This window comes from Danio rerio, chromosome 4 (genome assembly GCF_052040795.2).
Source record: "Danio rerio strain M-AB ecotype USA chromosome 4, GRCz13ab, whole genome shotgun sequence".
NCBI classification, from domain to species: Eukaryota; Metazoa; Chordata; class Actinopteri; order Cypriniformes; family Danionidae; genus Danio; species Danio rerio.
In genome coordinates, this window is record NC_141024.2 from 64542025 (window position 1) to 64563977 (window position 21953).

Genomic DNA, 21953 nt, shown 5'->3' on the forward strand with positions numbered 1-21953 from the left:
ATTTTATATATTTAGTTTTTATTTTGACAATCCCAAAGTATGATATTCCCAAAATCATTCCACAGTAATTGCAGATATTTTACAAAATTCTCCACAGAAATAGCAAAAAAAATGTCTGAAAGTTCTGTCTGGCCCTACTTCTGCGATCTGTCAGACTGTCACCTTACAAATAAGTCAAGACTAAATCTCTCTGTTTCTTTGCTCCTGTGTTTAGGCGAGCTGTTCTTCATTAATCAGCTTAAATGTAGCCTGAAGAAGAAATATCAAAGTGTGTTTGAAGGAATTGCTCAGCAAGGAGACTCCACACTTCTGAATAACATCTACACAGATCTCTATATCACTCAGGGTGCGAGTGAACAGGTCAACACTGAACATGAGATCAGACAGATTGAAGCTGCTTCCAGACGTCATCAGTCACTAGAGATACAGGTTAAATGCAAACATTTGTTTGAAGCAGCTGAACAAGACGAGCAGATCAGAACTGTCCTGACAAAAGGAGTTGCTGGCATCGGGAAATCAGTCTCTGTGCAAAAGTTTGTTCTGGATTGGGCTGAAGGAAAAGAAAATCAAGACATCAGCTTCATATTTCCTCTTCCATTCAGAGAGATGAACTTAATGGAGAAAGAAAGACAAAGTTTAAAAGACCTCATAACTCAGTTTTTCCCAGAGACTAAAGGACTGAACCTTACAAGAAGCACACGATTTAAAGTCCTGTTCATCCTTGATGGATTGGATGAATGTCGTCTTCCTCTGAACTTTGCTGGTAATGAAACGTGTCGTGATGTATCTTCAGCAGTCTCTCTGGATGTTCTCCTGACGAACCTCATCAAGGGAAATCTGCTTCCTTCTGCTCTCATCTGGATCACCAGCAGACCAGCAGCTGCCAGTAAGATTCCTGCTGACTGTATCGACCGGCTGACAGAGATACGAGGATTCAATGATGACCAAAAGCAGGAGTACTTCAGAAAGAGACTCACAGATCAGAATCAGGCCAGAGAAATCATTGATCACATTAAACAGTCAAAGAGTCTCTTTATTATGTGCCACATCCCAGTCTTCTGCTGGATTTCAGCCACTGTTCTCCAGAACATACTGAAACTGAAACACAGGGCTCATGCTGAAACACTGCAGGAATCTCCCAAGACTCTGACACAGATGTACACACACTTTCTCCGCTTTCAGATCCAGCAGAGCAGAAGAAAGTATGATGGAGAAAACACAGCAGATGTCTCCTGGGATCCAAAGCTCATCCTTTCACTGGGGAAACTGGCCTTCCAGCAGCTGGAAAGAAACAATGTGATCTTCTATGAGAGCGATCTGAAAGACTGTGGCATTGACGTCTATAAGGCATCGGTGTACTCAGGCATGTGTACCCAGATCTTTAAGAAAGAGACAGGATTTGTTCTTCATACCATGTACTGCTTTCTTCACTTGAGCATTCAGGAGTTCATTGCAGCCCTTTATCAACATCTGATTCTAGACAATGACAAGACACAAGCAGAAAAAAGCAGAGATGAGTCCATGATTGATTTGCTGAAGGCTGCAGTGGACAAGGCTCTGGAAAGTGAGAATGGACATCTGGACCTGTACCTTCGCTTTCTTCTCGGTCTGTCACTCCAGTCTAATCGACAACTCTTACGAGGCCTGTTGACACAGCAGGATGACAGAGACCAGAGCAAAGAGGAAATAATTGCCTACATCAAACAGAAACTTGAAGCGAATCTGTCTCCAGAGAGATCCATCAATCTGTTCTACTGTCTGAATGAACTGAACGACCAAAGTCTGCTGAAACAGATTCAGTCTCACCTCAGTAGTGGAAGTCTGTCATCTGCTCGCCTTTCACCTGCCCAGTGGTCTGCTCTGGTCTTTGTGTTGTTGACCTCAGAGGAGGAGCTGGAGGAGTTTGAGCTTCAGAAATTCCAGAGATCAGACGAGTGTCTCATCAGACTATCAGCAATCATCAAAACCTCCAAAAGAGCTCTGTAAGTCAACGTTCTCATTTTTTTCATCTAAGAAGTAGACATTTCCTGAATTTAAATAATACAGTATATAATGTTAATGTTCATGAGCTTTAGGTCATGACCGAAAGGACAAGATTTTGGATACAAGTAGCCAAAATGAATTTGCTTCACAGGGTTGCAGGGCACACCCTTATAGACAGGGTCTGGAGCTCTGCCATATGGGAGGAGCTCAGAGTAGTGCCACTGCTCCTCTACATTGACAATTCAATTCATCTTTATTTCTATAGCACTTTTACAATGTAGATTGCGTCAAAGCAGCTTCACATAGAAGCTCACAGTAAATTGAAACAGTGTCAGTTCAGTTTTGTGTTGAAGTTCAGTTCAGTGTGGTTTACTTTTCACTGCTGACAGTTCAAACACTGAAGAACAGAAGTCAGCTGAGTTGGCTCGGGCATCTGTTCCACCGGGAGGAGGCCTCGGTGAAGACCCAGGACACGCTGGAGGGACTATGTCTCTCGGCTGGCCTGGGAATGCCTCAGGATCCACCAGGAGGAGCAAGTGTTTGGGGAAAGGGAAGTCTGGGGTTCTCTCCTAAGACTGCTGCCCCTGCGACCCGGCCATGAATAAGCGGATGAAAATAAGAAATGACATGACATCATGTTAATGAACATGAACAATATCGATATCAACTAAACTGCGAAATACATCAATAATTGTTCATTATATAATGTTTTAGTGTTTTTTTAAATAACATTCAGATTCATGTTTTGGCAGTTGTTGTTTAAGGGATAGTTTACCCAAAAAGTTAATTTACTAATTCTTACTCACTCTTCATGGATATAAACCTTTATAAAACTTTGTTTTCTCCTGTTGAACATAAAAGAAGATAATTTGAAGAAAGCTGAAACCTGTAACCATTGACTTACACACCAGTTGTTTTTCCTACCATGTAGGTCAATAGCTAATGGTGTTTAGCTGTCATAAAAAGACATGAGGATGATTAGAAGGCCATAATCGAAAGGGCCGATTGAGGGACTTTGGCCAGGACACCGGGGTTACACCCCTGCTCTTTACGAGAAGTGCCATGGGATTTTTAAAGACCACACAGAGTCAGGACCAAGGTTTAATGTCTCATCTGAAAGATGGCGCCCACTGACAGTTGAGTGTCCCCTTCACTTTTACTAGGGTATTAGGACTCACGCAGACCATAGGATGTGCGCCCCCTGCTGACCTCACTGACACCGCTTCCAACAGCATCCTAGTTTTCCCATGTGGTCTCCCAGCCAGGTACTGGCCAGGCGCACCCTTGCTTAGCTTTATGAAGTAACCAGTCTTGGGCTGCAGGGTGATATGGCTGTTATCGTCTAAATTGCACACAAGTCAGCTATAAAATGATACAGCACTTTTAAAGTCCTTTCTGGACTGGAGTGGAATGATCACATTGATGTTTTCTCCATTCAGTCTATTTTGACTCATATCTATGCTGATAATAATAAGGTAACAATGGCACAGACACACACTCATAAACATACACAATCATACACTATGGTCAGTTTTGTTCACCCAATTCACCTATACCAAATGTCTTCACACTGTGGGGGAAATTAGAGCTGGGACTCAAACCAGCGACCTTCTAGTTGTTAGGCAAAAGTGCTTAACAATGAACCTCCATGCAACCGTCTTTTTTATTATATTTTCTTCTAATCGTGCAGGCAGGCAAAACAAATGCAAGAGGTGGATCTAGGTTCAGTTATTATGTAAATAAAATCCATACACAAAAATATTGGCAGAGCTGAAGAGCAGAAAACACAAGCAAGAGAAACATACACATAAACAGCAAACTATGATCAACACATAATGACTGAAAAAGAGGAGCTTCAACACAGAGAGACTAGTGAGTTAACAAGGGGGTGAAGATTAACTGTGCAAGTAACAAGGGTAATATGGAAAAAACTGGGGTGAACACAGAGAACACAAGGACAACACAACAGTACAAGGACAGGACAACCACGACCGTGACACAGCTCCCTTCTGGGAGAAGATTCCAGATGATCCTCAGAGGAAAACACAAGACGAGAGTGAGTCCAGCAGCTGGAGGTGTTACAGTGGACAAGGGTGATGGGGGAGAGGCAGGTTAATGAAACCATGACAGAGTATGTGACAGAAGGTGAGGGGGAAACTGACAGGCAGGTGGACAGGAAGCAGGACAAAGCCAAGAAAGGGACTAATGGATGGTAAACCAGCGCAGTTCCTGTGGATCTGTTCTTTTATCTCAAAGGTTTTAGAGAGGATTGTGTCTTTACAGCTGAATGATTTCCTGTTTAATAATGTTTTTGATAAATTTCAGTCAGTTTAGAGCTGGTCATAGTACAGAGTCCGCTCTATTGTGGGTTTTAAATGATGTCTTGCTGGAGGTTGGTTCAGGTAGCCCTGTTCTTCTTCTATTATTGGATCTCGCTGCTGCTTTTGATACAGTGGATCATGACATCCTAATTGATCAGCTTAGAAAACACACTGATATCCAGGGTCTAGCCTTGGACTGGTTCTCTTCAAATCTGAAGTATAGAACTACATCAGTCAGTTTGGGCAACTCTTGTTCTTCTGTCATTCAATTAATGTGTAGGGTTCTGCAGGGCTCGATATTGGGTCCAGTTTTGTTTTCCTTTTACTTATTTCCATTGGGAATTTTTTTGAAAAGCATGGCATAAATTACCATCTATATGCTGATGACTCTCAAATCTACTTCTCCAAAAAATCTGAGGATCAATCCTCCCTTCAGGCTTTGTTAAATTGTTTGGCTGATATGAGAGATTGGAGAACTCAGCTGCCAGACTTTTAACAGGCACAGAAAAGGAGAGCACTTTACACCTGTACTGGTTTCTCTACACTGGCTGTCAATCCAGTTTAGAATTCAGTACAAACTACTGCTGTATGTTTATAAATCCCTCCATGGCCCCTGAGTATATTTCTGAGCTAATTAATATAGTCCAACCCGTGAGATCTCTTCACACTAATGATCGACTCTATTTGCAAGTTCCACAATCACGCTTGAAATGTGGGGTGATAGAGCTTTTTCAGTCGCAGCTCCAAGACTTAGGGCCGATCTTCTACTCTCATTAAGAACTTCTCCAACTCTTGGGTGTTTTCAGAGGTCACTGAAACATTTATTTTCTTCAGCTTTTACTCATGTGTTGCGAGTTGATGTATTTGGTTTCTTGTATGTTTGCTTGTATTCTGTGTTTTATGTACAGCACTTTGGTAGACATTGTGGTTGGTTGAAAGTGCTCTAGAAATAAATTGATTTGAGTTGATCAGGATAAACAGCAGGAGCACAGAGCTATAGGGGAGCTGGTGAAACCCTCCATGATGATGCGAGCCCACCTTTCTGGAGGTTTCAAACACCTCTAGACCACCTGGATGTCCTTAAAGGGGGGGTCTAGAGTGTGTTTTCAAGGCTTGGTTGTGTTGATAGAATGCAATGCGATGTGTGCTCATGCTTCACTTGTAGAAAAACAGCTTATTTGTTCATATATCTGACTTTGACTATATACAGCTACTCAGCTAACATGAAGACAAATGTCATTTGTTCTAGTTCCTCTGAAAGTCCCATCCTCAAGAGGCTTTGATTGGTCAGCTAATGTATTGTGCTGTGCTTTGCAGATTGGCTTCATGTCACCAGGAAAAGTGTCATGGCTCTACAAGCACACACTTTTGCGCTGTGTAAATCCTATCAGTCAGAGTAGCTGTTAGCTGTATCAGTGTGAGCCTGAATCAGACAGAAAATGACAGAGAGGACACAGCTGAAGCTCACGCCTGCTCTCTAAAATATCATCTGACAAGTGTCTTTCACATATATTCAGAATAAGCATGTGTGAGTCATATGAAACATTCTCCAATTCTTTAGAGTGTTAGTTATCTGAGATGTAGAACGCAGGGAAAGCGTCCGCATAGAGAGACTCTGCAGCGCTGCTGAATATTGTGTGTGTTTACAGCGTTTTGATGGATAAATATGAATTTTTGGCTCAATTGTTAGCAGTGCCAAAAAGCATTTCCTGTTGTTTACATCCTTGTTTATGCCCATGCTACAACATACCGTTAGCGCTAGAAACTGTGTCTGATGTACTAGAGAAGATTCAAACTGCTGTACTAGAGTCAACTGAAATGGTGGACATGGCTGGATAAGGCTGAGGAGCTGCAGGCAAGATTACAGGGCAGACAGTCCTGATCACTGACATGGAGGAATCTTTTGAAACAAAAACACACAAACAACAATGAATATATTTATTTATCTTTTATATTTCTGTTATATATGCATCTGTTTCACTTTGTTTTGAAAAGTGCTTTGAGATGCAACTTTTAAAGATGCTACTGAAGATAACTGTCATTAGTTTGTTCATTAAAATAATCAATAAATAAGTTTTAAAAAATCCTGTCTTGCAGTATTAGGTGTTTAATAAAGAGTTGGGCTATTGAAACATCTAAAGGAAGCCATTTAATTGTGTTTTATGGACATAAATACTATTTAAAGCTAAAATCAGCAGATGTGCTCACTAACTAGTGAAGTTAAACCAGTCACTACAGTGAGATGTGCTTGACACTATTAAACATTCCAGATGAACACATACATATTGTGTTTGTCCTCTACACAGGCTACAGGGCTGTTATCTTACTGTTCCGTCCTGTGAGAGTTTGTCTTCAGTTCTACAATCCTCAAACTGTGTGCTGAGAGGGCTGGACCTAAGTAACAATGACCTGCAGGATTCAGGAGTAAACTTGCTCTCTGATGGACTGAAGAGTCAACACTGTAAACTGGAGACACTGAGGTCTGAGTTAAAGCATCTGACTGATTGATTAATTGATTGATTGATTGAATGATTGATTTTTTTGTTTTGTTTTGACAGATCACATTAACAGTGTGGTTTTTAGTAACGTATATTCTTTCCCAGATTGGTCATGTGTAATCTCACTGTTGAGTCCTGTGAGAGTTTGTCTTCAGTTCTACAATCCTCAAACTTTGTGCTGAGAGAGCTGGACCTGAGTAACAATGACCTGCAGGATTCAGGAGTGAAGCTTCTCTCTGATGGACTAAAGACTGTAAACTGTAAACTAGAGACACTGAGGTAAATGATTCTCCACTCTACAATAACTACAGTCAGACAGTTTCATATTAGAGCTGTTCATGCTTGAACATGTTAACCCTGGGTGATACTAAACCCCAGATAACGGGAATTATGGTTTATCAGTAATTCTGTTTCACACTGCTCATACTATACCTGTAGTTAACCCTCAGGGGTCTCAGGTGATTTTGGGCCCCTGAGATGTTTTCACATGCCCTGACATCTGTGCTGATTTCAGCTACTTATTACACAGAACTGGCCAACATGGATTTCATTTGTACTGGCCAAACTGTGCTACAATAATATATAAGAAATATTGATGTACATGCTTGTGTTTTTTAGAAAACAAATATTATGTGTGGTTAATAGGTTTTAGAAAAAAAATAGCTGAAATAAGATACAAAAACCACACTGAATGTGCCTGAACGAGAGTTTAGAGTAAGCAGTCTTGTAGACTAGAATATTTACTGCACAATTATGTGAAAATTATTCTGTTCTCTCATTCAAAGAAAACATTACAATGATTTACATTTTGTTAAGTGTGTTTTGGGTGATCTCAGCTGTATGTGTGAGTGACAATGCTCATGAATAATTCACACCTGAGAGACAACCGACACTCCCCCACTCACCCATCAAGGGCAGTGTACAGCAATGTCCATCTGCAGAAGCTAGCCCAAACTAAATGCTTGTTGTATTACTGCTGTGTGACTGTGACAAAGGAGTTTGTCACTGGCCTGCGGCAGAGCTGTACACCCACATATTCACGCACACACACATAACTTACCTTCACTCCACCAGCCAATCTCCCGTGTGGCCTCTGTGTGACAGTGACCATGTAAACACTCTGGGTGAACAATATACAGTGCTCAGCATATATAAGTACACCCCTCACTAATCTCTCTTTTAAGGTAATATTGTTAATAGTAAGCTCTACAATATTATATTTGTGGATATACAATAAATTAGCCAAATCTAGAGCTCATCTAACAAAATAACTCATGATAATAGTGCAAAAACTAGAACACTCAAATTTATATGTTACAGAAAAATATAAAATACAAAATTAAAAAAGAGAAAAAATCAAGAGAAGCAAAACAATGGAAAATTTTAGCTGACATTTTGTCATTTTTTTTTTTTTTTTTTTTTGCAATTTTAGCCTGACTTTAATTGTATTATCTTTCAATTTCTGAATCTGTTTGGTGACTAAAATATTTCTTTCATAAATATATTTGTTTAATAAATCTGTTCTGTTTAATGCACCAAAAAAACACTGCCTATATTGACTGAAAAATGGAGGAAAATCTTGATTTTTAGAATGGGCTTTACTCCATTTTGCTGAGCGCTCTATGTGTCTTATACAGCCACACATATAATATACAGTTGAAGTCAGAATTATTAGCCCCCCTGAATTATTAGCGCCCTTATTTATTTTTTTCCCCAATTTCTGTTCTGTTCTGGAAAGATTGTTTCAGCACATTTCTAAGCATAATAGTTTTAAAAATTTATTTCTAATAACTGATTTATTTTATCTTTTCTATGATGACAGTAAATAATATTTTACTAGATATTTTTCAAGACACTTCTATACAGCTTAAAGTGACATTAAAAGGCTTAACTAGGTTAATAAGGTGAACTAGGCAGGTTAGGGTAATTAGTCAAGTTATTGTATAACGAAGGTTTGTTCTGTAGATTATTGAAAAAATAGCTTAAAGGGGATAATAATTTTTTTTCCCAAAAATGGTTTTAAAAAATTAATTAATGCTTTTATTCTAGCTGAAATAAAACAAAAGACTTTCTCCAGAAGAAAAACTATTACCAGACATACTGAGAAAATTTCATTGCTCTGTTAAAAATTATTTGGGAAATATTTAAAAAAGAAAACAAAAATCAAAAGGGGGCTAATAATTCTGACTTCTACTGTATATTTGAAATGGTGTAAAATGTGTTCGCCAAACTCTCTTGTGCATTAATCCAGCATTTAATAATCATTTCTGAATGAGTCTGAGACTGAAGTAGAGGAATGACAAACGCTTTAAACACAAGAATAAATCAGATTTATACATGAAAAACAATTACTGTAACTCTAAATCATATTTGAAGAGCTTTAATATAGATTTCACTAATAGTTGCAGTCTTAGTTCACTGTTTGAAAACTTTAACAGGTTGTGTCTGTCTGTGGGTGTCGACAATCAACATTTCCGTGTGAAAGTGAACCACAGCAAGAGCAAAAATAAACATTATACCAGTTTTAATCCCTGTTTCAGATCAGAACAGTGGATCTAAAGGTGTGAAAGCAGCAGAGTTAAACGCTAAAGTGAAGCTGTTTTTTGTCCTGCTAAAGGTTTGAGCAGCTCTGATATTTGTGCAGTTTCAGTTTTTTGATAACAGGTAAAAGTCTTATGATAAAGTCTCTGAAATAATCCTGATTACTCGCTCATCTAACACAAGAGCTGCGTCCGAAACCGCATTCTTCCATACTATATAGTATGCTAAAATAAGTATGCGAGCCGAGTAGTATGTCTGAATTCATAGAATTCGAAAAACAGTATGCCAGAAGTACCCGGATGACCTACTACTTCCGGCGAGATTCTGCAGTATGCACATGATGGACACTTTCCTATCCAATGAGTCAACGGGAGACAACTGCGTTACATTTGAAAATGGCAGAATGTGAAGATGCGGCTCTTTTTAAGTGTAAGTACCTTAGAGAAAAATGTTTTTCAGTGTGGTTAAATTGCACTTGCTTAAAACAAACTAATTAAATGGCTGCCTTTTTGGAAGTATGAACATTGTAAATATGTTATATATTTTGGAAGTCATCTGTAAAAGGTTAAATCAGTTACCATTACCGAGCATAAATGCTAACGAAAAGATCATGCTAATGTTATTTACAATGCTGTAAGCATATTAACTTATTACTGCTTTTACAAACAGTCATTAGTAATTATTAAGCAAATTATAGTCTAAAACGGATTTAAACTTTCTCCCATACTAATAGTATTAATATTTAAGCATTTCGTTGTCTAAATAGCAAGTGTGCTGTGAACTATTAATGCTGCATTGAAATGTTGAACATAATGATAAACCTGTTAATAAAACTGTTTTTATATTATAGGGACTGATGAACACACCCGCATTCTTATCCAGTGGAGAGTGGCAAATGAAGCCCTCTTCACTAGAAAGAGGAATGCTGCCATCAAAGGCTTTGAGTAAGTAGTTGATTAAATTTTGCTTTTATTTTTTTTATTAAAGTGCTTAAAGAAATGTCTGTGCGTTTGCTGTGATAGAGCTTTTGTGACAGAGCAGAATTTGGAGGGGAAGATCTCTGCCCCTCAAAAAAAAAAAAAAGGGAAAACCTTAAGCAAAAGTATAAAGTAAGAAATTTCGTTAATAGTTTACAATAGTCAAAAACATTTTTAACATACTACTGACATTAATTTGCTTTCACATTTTTGTAGGGTTTTAAATGTCCACAGACAGGTGTGAGCACAGAGGATGGTGAGATTACAGCAGCATCATGGAAGTGGTATGCTGTGATGCATCCTCCATCACACCGCCCACCCTTATTGCTTCATCCAGCCCTGATGCTGCTGTAACCTCACCATCCTCAGTGAGGCCGACAGGTGAGAGAGTAGGAAGGAAGAAAAAAGACGCAGAGGAGCTGATACGTGAGATGCAGGAGAGGGAAGCAGAAAGGGAAATGGAAGCAGTGGAAAGGGAGGAGATGCGGTGGAGAGAGCTAATGGAAAGAAGAGAAAGAGAGAGACAGGAACAAGAAGAGAGACGAGAACGGGAGGCCAGAGAAAGAGAAGAAAGAAGAGACAGAGAAATGAGAGAGAGAGAAAAAAAGAGATAGAGAAACAAGGGAGAGGGAGGAGAAGTTTTTTCAATGTTGTTGGAAATTATAGCAAAGAAATATAAAAAATATTAATACTACACATTCTTTCTATTTATTTATGGGATTTCCATTGCTTCATGCTGTTATCAAGCTTTATTGGAGATTTATTTGCTAGTTGTAGGTTTTGTGAGTTGTAAAGTGCTTGGCACTTATGTGCACATTGCTTTGGTAATAGTTTCCGGCTGTTTATTTTATCTGCACTGTAGAGAAACCAGTTCAGACAGCTTTAAAATGTATTCAGTTTATTCTTGTTTCAAAGATATCTTGACCTAAATAATAACACAAAGCTAAAGAGTAAATAATTTTAGCATCAAGTAGAATTTAAAACAAGACAAAATGGAAATGTCTTATTGTGCCAGCAAAGTTAACTCCACGTGTGCAGAGTTACTGAAGTTTGTCCTGTGCGCTTGCGGTTTTTTTAGTTACTTCTTTGGTTTGGTGCGTTAATCTGATCGTTAATATTATTCAAAAGAAGGTAATGATTCGCACTCAATTGCTTCGTACTGTTTTTATTTTTACTTTTTCTTACATTTTACAGGTGATAACAGACAAACGGATGTTTCGGCACAAAGCCTTCCTCAGTGTGTGACACGATTCTCTAACTCCACCCTTTTATTCCATAGTCAATCACAATGTGCAATTAGTTAGACCGTCACTCTCATTTCATTATCCATTAATCACACAATAACTTATAATCTTCACAGCAATGACAATCCCATTTCCGACCTCACTCTACAGAGATAAAGTGTATCAACTATTATCATTAATCAGGTGTACATCAATACAATAAAATTCTAACAGTTGACATTAAAAGTTTTCTACATTTGACAATTACCCAAAGATTAAAGAGCACAAGTCTTACCTTCACCTTTACCCATATAACCAATTATACAGGAGACATTTACCCTCATATTCAAAAACAATTTGCAAGACATACAAAAATACCTACATTTAAAAACCATTACTACATAAGAAAACAGCATATAAATTATCATCATATTTTTTAACAATTTACATTACAGTATATCATGTTCAATTACTCGAAAAATACCTTTATCTTCCAAAACATCATCTCGCAAGAAAACAGCACATCAAACATCAAGTTTCAGACCTCTCCTTTTCATTACAATATCATGGTCAATTACTAGCAAAATACATTTACCTTCAATAACATTACATAACAAAACAGCACATCAAATATTATCAAGTTTATCAATATTTTCTTTTTCTTTACAGTACATCATCAACCTCTCGAAAAAAATACCTTAATCCACAAAAAACATTTCACAAAAAAACCAAACCAGACAGCATATCAATTATCACAGTGTTAACCAATAGTTTCTGTTTCACTTCAATATATCCTGATCAACCACATGAAAATTACTCTACCTCCTAAAATTTTATTTCACAAGAAACCTATCAATTAACATTATTCTCCCATTATTATCTTTATTCCGAAGTTCACAAACATTTAAAGAAAAAAAAAAAAAAAAATTTATTTTTGTCAACAACTTAAACTTTCAAGAGTTACAATTCCTAATATTGATTAAATAGCAGATTTGTTAAAGAAACGCAGACAGATCCAGCTCCTCATTCATTCCTTTTGGTGCAAGTGACTTTAATTCATGAATCCAGAACGCTTCTCTTTGTAATAATCTTTTATTTAAATTACCTCCTCTATGTGACTCAAACACCTCTTCAATTCATAAACACTCTAGTTGTTTAACGTCATGTTTGCATTCCTTAAAGTGTCTTGCTACTGACGAGGTTATGTCTTGTCGTCGTATACTTGATTTATGTTCGCTAATTCACAACTTCAACGGTCGTAAAGACTTACCTATGTATATTTTTTGGCAGGGACATTTTAATATGTAAATTATATTAAGTGGAGAACAGGTAATACATGTTCTTATTTTAATATTCTTACCTGTTATTGAATTCAAAAATTCTTTGCACTTTATCAAGTTCTGACATGCGGCACAGTTTCTGCATGAAAAACAGCCTTGTATGTAAGTACATTTTTTATTTTTCACTGTATCAGAATTAATAATCATATCTGATAAATTTTTTGATCTCTTTAAAGTGAATAATGGATTGTATTGAAATGTATTATTTAAGGACTCGTCAGAGGATAATATATGCCAATGTTTATGGATCGTTGATTTAATAAAATTGCTGTGTTCGTTGTATGTTAAGGTGCAATTTACTGAAAACTCTTTAGATTTCTTAGTCGGCGTTACTGTTTTTAAAATGTCTTGTCCGTGCAATTTATTTTCCTTACCTAACACATCATTTAACCATTTTTGTGGATATCCTCTTAAGCGAAATCATTGAAATAATATGTTTTTCTGTTTATCAAACTCTTCTGTAGTACTACAATTATGTTACAGTCTATGTAACTGACTCAACTGGTAAGCTCCATTTTATATGGACCGGATGGTAACTGTCCATAGATAAAACTGTGTTTTTATCCGTAGGTTTTTCGATATATTGTTGTTTGTAGTATCTTATTTACTTTACTCACTTTTACATCCAAAAAATGTATAGAGTCTATACTTTTTTCTATTGTAAATTTAATTGAAGGAATTTTTGAATTTATAAATGTGGTGAATGAATCTAATTCTTGTTCTGTGCCCGACCATATCATGAAACAATCGTCCATGTATCGCATCCAAACTTTGATGTTTGATTGAAACAGATTATCATTGTAAATGTAGTCGTGTTCGAATTTGCCCATAAATAAGTTTGCATAATTTGGTGCCAATGGGGTGCCCATGGCAGTACCTTGCACTTGCAGAAAAAAATCTTTCTCAAATAGAAAATATTCTTTGGTTAAAATAATTTTTGTGAGGTCTAGAATATATTGTGTTGGTAATCTTTCATCATTGTTAATACAAAAGAATTTTAATGCGTCCAAACCTGCTTCATGTGGTATATTCGTGTATAAAGATCTATATTAGAAATTTGATTCAATCTATTTAAAAATTCAGTGGTATCCTTTAAATATGATGGCAATTTTTTTACTATTGGTTGAATTAATGAATCAATAAATTTTGATATAGGTTCTGTTAATGATTCATTCCCTGAAACTATAGGTCGCATAGGAGGCTCCTGTAATGATTTATGGATTTTGGGAAGAGTATATAAAACGGGAATCCTCGGATAATCATTCTTTAAATATTTAAATTCTTGTTCACTTATCCATTTCATATCTAAACCTATTTGTAAAGTCTCATCAATTTGTTTTTTGTAAGCTAGCTAGTCGGATTGAAAACAAGTCTCTTATAAAAAGTCTCATCCTGGAGCATTAGTTTAACTTTCTCAACGTATACTTTAGTATTCATAATCACAATTCCACCACCTTTATCTGCTCGTTTAATAGTCAACGTTGGATCATTGGTTAATGTGGAAAGAACATCTTTTTTTTCTAGTTAACTTTTGTTTTCTATATGATGCTTTTTCTGATTCTTGCACATTTTTTCTACATCATTTTCAACAAGTCTACAAAAGGTGTTTACTTAATGATTATGAACTACTGGAGTTAACGTGCTTTTAGGTTTAAATTGTTGTGTATATGGGGTTCCATTTATATTTGAATTAAAAATACTCCTCAATTTTACATTTCTAAAGAATTTAAAAACATTATGTACATGTGATGTTACCTCCCTAGGTTCTTCTCTCTTTCCTTTTGTCCGACGTCCTCTTCTCGTTGCTTTCCTTGACCGATATTGCGCTTGGAACGACGGGGCTGTTCCAAAAAATACTTTTTTTGTCGAAATCTTGTTTGAGATGATGAAGCATAGGAGTCATCTGATTCAGAAGCACTTGTGTGATTCATTCTCTCTCGTTGTGGATAGGGCTTTGATCTTTCCGACATCCAAGTGTAGACTTTTTGATCTTTATAGTCCATTGTGTCTCTCTTAAATTTGTGAATCTTGAAGTTGAGTAATTCCTTTTTGAAATTCTCAAGTTTCTCCTCCATTTGTTTTTGAAATTCATCTAGTTGTTTCTTGTCAAAAGTTTGATTCATTTCAATCTTATGATTTTCAATTTTTTCAGATAGTAACTTCATTTCTTTCTTTGTAAAGTCAATAATCAGGAGCATTAGATTCATCGAACAATGGTTGAGGATTTCACACCATTTTTTGCAGAATTCAACATCATCTCGTCCTATCGTTGGTTCTTTCTGGATTCGCAGTCCTCGTGGTTTTCGACAATTTCTGTAGTACTCACTTAATGTTTGGGTGTGTAGCTCCATTCGGACTTCTTTTTGTCGGAATGCCAACAGTCTTGGTTTCATTTGTTCTAGCGTTTCTTTAGTCGAGATTGTGGACATAAGTACTTGGCCAGGGAGTAAAATCTTTTCCGCATCACCCGTACTGAATGTGAATGTAGCAGCTTTTTCTTCTGTCATTTTGCTGATCTCTTCGAAAGACATCTTGTTGAACGCTGGCAGCAGGTGTTTAATGAATCATGTGTGCAGAGTTACTGAAGTTTGTCCTGTGCGCTTGCGGTTTTTTTAGTTACTTCTTTGGTTTGGTGCATCAATCTGATCGTTACTATTATTCAAAAGTAGGTAATGATTCGCACTCAATTGCTTCGTACTGTTTTTATTTTTACTTTTCCCCACATTTTACGGATGATAACAGACAAACAGATGTTTCGGCACAAAGCCTTCCTCAGTGTGTGACACGATTCTCTAACTCCACCCTTTTGTTCCATAGTCAATCACAATGTGCAATTAGTTAAACCGTCACTCTCATTTCATTATCCATTAATCACACAATAACTTATAATCTTCACAGCAATGACAATAAACAATCTTCCCATTTCCGACCTCACTCTACAGAGATAAAGTGTATCAACTATTATCATTAATCAGGTGTACATCAATACAATAAAATTCTAACAGTTGACATTAAAAGTTTTTAATTAAAGCTGTGTACCGAAACGTCTGTTTGTCTGTTATCACCCGTAAAATGTAAGAAAAATTACAAATAAAACAGTACGAAGCAATTGAGTGCGAATTATTACATTCTTTTGAATAATAGCAAAGTTAAATTCGCCATCTTCAGACAGAAAACTTACACATAGTTTTTTACATAAAAGTTCTTGATGTTAACAAGTAGTAATATCATACTGCTCTCTTTTATAGGTCTTATTTTTATTACTGCAGAAATAGACATTTTTTAATTGAACTCAAATAAATGTTATCCACAAGTGACATTTGATATGTGGATAGAATTTCAAAGGATTGTCATGCAGTTACACACACGGCCTTAGGCAGTGTGACAGTGGTTGGTGGGTGCCACCTCTGGGGACCACTGTAGCTCCAAGATCCCCTGTCAATTAGCTTGGGGCTGCAATTTCTCCCTAGTTATCAGGTGCAGCTACAAGGGGGCCCGACAGGAATCTTGGTGATGGAGAGGCTGTGAACTGGCAGAGGAAAACTAGTATATCATTAGGGTTTTCCAGGTCTTGGTTAACATTTTTTTTTTTTCAATTTAAATAGGTCTTAGAGTGTGAAGTCTTGACTTCATTAAGGCAAAATATTTTTTCGTTTTGGCTCAATAAAAATATTAAATCAATATAAAGTATTTTGACATGCAAAATTAATAAGTTGGCTTGAACATTTTGTTAAAATAAGAACAATATCTGTGAGTGGGATTTGAATTTAAATGATTTTTATTGTTATGAGCCCACGGGCCAATATTTGTTTCGGTTTTAAAATTAAAATTTGTTTTGTTCAATTAAACAGAAAACTAGACATTGTATTTGTGTTTTCCAAGAAAATATATTTCTTGAGTAATGAATGTAGATACTTGTAAAACAAGACAAAAATGTTACTCGATAACATCACATTTAGGTGTGAGATGGTACATATTTGTGTTCATTTTATAGTGTTTGGTAGCGTTATTAAATATCTTAAACTATTTAGTTAAAAATTTAATATTTTCACATTTTTGTAAATTAAAATAATTTAACTTTTTTTTTAAATTCTTAAAGTTGCCTTTACAATTCCTAAAAAATATATTTCATTTTCTTATTATAAGGACTGCCAGTGGCAGTGAGCAGAAAGCAAGAGGGATGTACACAGATGCCATGCACTTCCAACTGTAATTACTACTACTGCACTTTTTCGCATCAAAACACCCTGTGGGCTGTGCCCACCCACACACACACCTAACTATTTACACATCAACTAACATAAGCTTAAACAATGGAAATTTTGGATCAAGAACTTATTTGCATAGTCTTAACCTGTGAAAATGTTCTTAAAGGTAATCGTGCTCATGAAGAGCAGGAACACTGCTGTCTGGGGCAGACACAGCTGCAGCCAGATTGTCCCACACATGCTCTCCTGCACTGGCCTCTTGGTTTTGGGGCTCCTGTGGCTCATCAGCAGGATCGTCCATGACCTCTGCTTCGATAATGTCCCCGTTTTGAAGGCAGAGGTTGTGGAGCACTACACAGCATCCAACAACATCTGGCACAAAGGCAGGGCTCACTTCTAAGGCCTTAAAGAAGATTGAGTGCCAGCGTGTCTTCAGCATGCCAAAGGACCTCTCCACGTGCATGCTTGGAGTTAAAACGAGCTTGTACAGGGTTCTGTACAGGCTCTTTAAACGGTGTGATGATGCAGATGGGTGCACTTAAACAGGGATACCCACCATCTCCAAGATTGTATTTGCCTGAAGGTGGATACAGGCGGCCAGTGTAAATCCTGGCACCCTGGCATCATGCACAGACCCGGGAAATCCCACAGAGATATCAAGAAACTTCCCCTTGTGGTCAGTGACGGCCTGTAGCTGTACTGAATGGAACAACTTTCGGTTGAAGTAGCAGGGGGCATCACTTGCTGGTGGCTTGATTCGGATGTGGCAGCCATCTATGGCCCCAGCTACCATCCGGAAAGCTGGAGACCCATCCAGCAAGGCAAAGCCTGCACCCACTTCCTCCAGGTCATCTGGGGTCGGGAAAGCGATCACCCTCCTCAAAATACTGATGACAGCCCTGCTGATCCTGTGGACAATGTCATGGACTGTGGACTTTGGAATGTCAAATGCCAGTAAAACCATCCAGTAAGCTGCGTGGGCCAAACAGTAAAGAAACACCAGCACCTCAATGTGTTTTTCCCAGCCATGGTCGATATCTGACCTCAAAGCAGCAACTAGGGATGTGATTGACTGTCGGGAAAGTCGGAGGCTGGGACGTAGGTCACATCCATCTTCGAAATATAATCAAATAATTGGCCCTGCAGTACTCAGTTGACAGTAGGTTGTAGGGCTAACAGTATGTAGTGTAAATATGTATATATTATTTATGTGTATATTACTAATGTATTTTATTGTAGTGTATTTTGCTATGTATAAATTGTATGTGATACAAATAGATACACTATCAAATAGATACAATACTTAATATATATAATTAAATATTTTACAGATGCTACGTATAACACACATATACGTACACATACATGTGTGTGTGTGTGTATATATGTATATATATATACATTAAGGGTGGAGCCAAACCCGAATACGTATTCGGAAAGGCACGAATAGCGTGTTTTTACGATTACTTGATTCGAACAAATACTTGAAAAATTATTTGTATTTGGGAGCAAGAAAAACACTATATCAAAAAGCAGCGTTTCCTCATGAGACCACAGTGCATGCCCGCGTGAGTGAGTGAGTGTGAGAGAGAGAGAGAGAGACGCTCAGTCAGTAGTCGGAGGGCGGGGCGGAGGTAAAAGGTGTCTGGCTCAAGCTTCTTCACAGCAACAGACAGAGAAGGCTCAGCTGAGCGAAAAAAATAATTCACTGCATCACTATTTTTGTTAAATAGATTTTTGTACCTTAATTGGGTTCCTGATGCAGTTTATAAACTTGTAGCGGAGTTTGATCGGGATATTCTATTACGCTGCATTATTGACGTCTGCAATCAGGTGCTCTGTTTACGCAACGTTAGCTCTGTTAGCGCGGTAATTCAGACAATAGACTGTTGACAGAGTAATGTTAACATTTGTTTATAAAGGTTAAAACGATGCTTTTGCAGTTGTGTCGAATAGTATGCACTTATGGGAGTTATATGGTACGTCTAAATTACTGTCTTTTGCAGACAGCAAGATACATGCTATAGGCTAGTTAACCTTAGCATAGCTTCCCCTCACTTTTTATTAACTTGAAACTCCTCAAATACATTTGCGCACCCAGAAAAAGAGTGAAAAAGACTGCTGCTGAGCCATTTCTTGGTCCTCCACCAGTCAAAAAAATAATAATCTTCAGGTTCTGTGTGGGAGCATTTTACAGTCAGTGGAGCTGCAGATAAAACAAAGTGACACTGTATAATGTGTGCAAAAGTGAAATCAGCAGAGGCAGAGATATTACACATCTGTCAACATCTTCTCTGCGTAATCATTCATTTCTTTTCGGCCAAATCCCTTTATCAATCTGGGGTTGCCACAGTCGAATGAACCACCAATTTATCCAGCAAATGTTTTAAGCAGTGGCTGCCCTTCCAGCTGCTACCCAGCACTGGGAAACATCCATACACTCTCTTTCACACACATACAATAGGGACAATTTAGCTTACCCAATTCACCTGTATTGCATTTTTTTGGACTGTGGGGGAAACCGGAGCACCCGGAGGAAACCCACGCCAACATGGGGAGAACCCAGTCGGGGCTCGAACCAGCAATCTTCTTGCTGTGAGGCGACAGTGCTACTCACTGTGCCACCGCGCAACCTTCTATGTAATGTATTATCACATGCACTAAAAGCATCCTCTCCTGATACTGTCTGTGAACCCCCCACAAGCATCAATCCCCTCAATCAGCACAGCTATGTTCTGCTAAATCCTCCACAAGCACCAAACCATCAACACAGCCACATTCTGCCCCAGCAAGTCAGTTTCAAACATAAAAAAAAATAAATAAATAAAAACTTTGTGTCTGTTTTGTGGCAGGCAGATGATAATAGCAGGGCTGTATCTTTTAGTATTATATAGAATACTTTTGTTCTGCCAGATCTCCCAGGCAGGGTTTTATTTTGATTTATTTAGTTAATTTTAGTTTTTGGAATTCTGTCCATTGGAAAGAAGTTCTTTCAGAAGAAGAACAGTTTTTTGAAGTATTATTTGTTTTTAATCTGTCTATTCAGTGTCCTTCAACAAGAACAGTGGTGGTGGGGTTCATAATATTCACAATGGTATTTTATTAGTTGTTGGTTTAACCATGGATGAGATAATGGCTTCTATGTTATTTTCTTTTCAATGACATTTCTTGTCACATGTTCAAAAACAACAGCCAATATTGCATATCTATAATTTATATAATGGGTATAATTAAACAATACTTTCACTATAACGTAAATTAGAAGTGTAATAGAAAAAATATATATTTTTGCGCCATTTTGAATTTTACTCGAATACAAATACAAATACTTTTCCCCCTCAACAAATACAAATACAGATACAAATACCGGCTGCTCCGCACATCCTTAATATATATATATATATATATATATATATATATATATATATATATATATATATATATATATATATATATATCATATGTGCAGGGCTTTACATTAACTTTTTTGATCACCAGCCACAGTGGCTAGTAGTTCCCCTTCGGATGGGGAACTTCAATGCTATCAGTGGATTTAATATTATTAATCCATGAATAGGGATTTCGTTTCAGAAAGCCAATTGTCTGAAAGAGTATATAACCGGCCAATGAAATGCCAAATGAGTTGGCAGCGTAAGCTTGTGCACCTGGAACTTAGTGCCAATTAGCTCCGCATATAAGGACAGGGAAAGCAAGGAAACGCCAGCCTTTTCGCTTCAGAGGCTACTACAGCCTTCTGAGAGAGTCGATGAGGGTTCCTCCTGCTGATTCAGCGATTTCGAGCGAACGAGAGCATTCTCCCGGTCCAGAGTGTGTACACGCAGCGGCAGACGGTCGAGCTGGGTTTCTCCCTTGCCTGGCATTCTTTGGGTCCGGTCCTCCACAGAGTGGTGCGTATAAAGTTGCAACTTCACAAAGAGAGCAACACAGTCGTGCAGCACGTCCTTTTCAGGATGGTGCTACGACCGTGCGTTTCTGGATGCGGTGGTTTCCTGTCCCCGGATGATGGGCACGGGCACTGTGTTGCATGCCTGAGGGTCCAGCATGTTAATGCGCTGCTCGCGGGCAGTTCATGTCGTCATTGCGATGCCATGACTGTTGCGCAGTTAAGATCGCGGCTAGCCTTTGCAAAAGGGCAAACCACCCCAGCTGTCCCCTGCACTGCAGCGGGCACTCGGGCAGATCTGAGGGTTTCTGCGAGAGATAATCCTCGATCCAAGCTTCGGGCAGGGGAAGCGATCCGTCTAACCAGATGGTAGCCCTTATGCTTGATGACACCGGAGACCAGACGTCCACCGCGGCATCGGTGGGTGGGCTTTCATTGTCCAGTGATGATCCAGACCCGCTCATCCCCTCCGGGCAGGTGAGCGCTGTCAAGACGGATCCTGAAACGGACATGTTAGCCGTGCTTTCCCGGGCTGCTTTGGCCATGGGTTGGAGATGGTTTATCCCCCAGCTCCGTGGACGGACCGACTAGATGGGTGCTACATAGAGGACCAGACGCCGAAGCCTTCGAAGCCTCTCGTCCCCTTCTTCCCGGAGGTGCACAGTAGGCTCACGCAGTCTTGGAGGGCACTTTTTCTGCCTGTGCTGCGTGTCCCTCCGCCTTCACCACTCTTGACGGTGGAGCGGCCAGGGGGTATGTGGCAATTCCTCAGGTTGTGCGCGCGATTGCGGTCAATCTTTGACCGCGTGGTGCCTCTTTTTGGCCGTGTCCGCCTCGTCTCCCTTCCAAAGCCTGTAAGTTATCTGCCTCCCTCGGAGCTATAGAGCTTACATGGCTGCGGGCCAGGCTGCTTCCGCCTTGCACGCGATGGCCACCTACCAGCGCTACCAAGCGCAGG

At 38.5% G+C, this 21953-nt stretch overlaps 1 protein-coding gene and 1 pseudogene across 5 annotated transcripts in view; both read left to right on the top strand.

The window, feature by feature from the left end:
- Positions 1-21953, top strand: part of si:dkeyp-100h4.1 — a 72762-nt gene that overhangs the window by 21495 nt on the left and 29314 nt on the right. For all 4 annotated transcript variants that reach the window (XM_088650165.1, XM_088650164.1, XM_088650163.1 and 1 more), the window contains 3 exons: positions 215-1982; positions 6611-6784; positions 6908-7081. In XM_088650165.1, coding sequence (XP_088506291.1) covers positions 215-1982; positions 6611-6784; positions 6908-7081 — 2116 coding nt within the window. The remainder of the gene's footprint in view (positions 1-214; positions 1983-6610; positions 6785-6907; positions 7082-21953) is intronic.
- LOC147845175 (uncharacterized) lies at positions 7081-20464 on the top strand (annotated as a pseudogene). Its single transcript, XR_015482279.2, has 4 exons — positions 7081-9772; positions 10194-10287; positions 10366-10452; positions 10537-20464. The product of XR_015482279.2 is annotated as an uncharacterized LOC147845175, transcript variant X1 (transcript).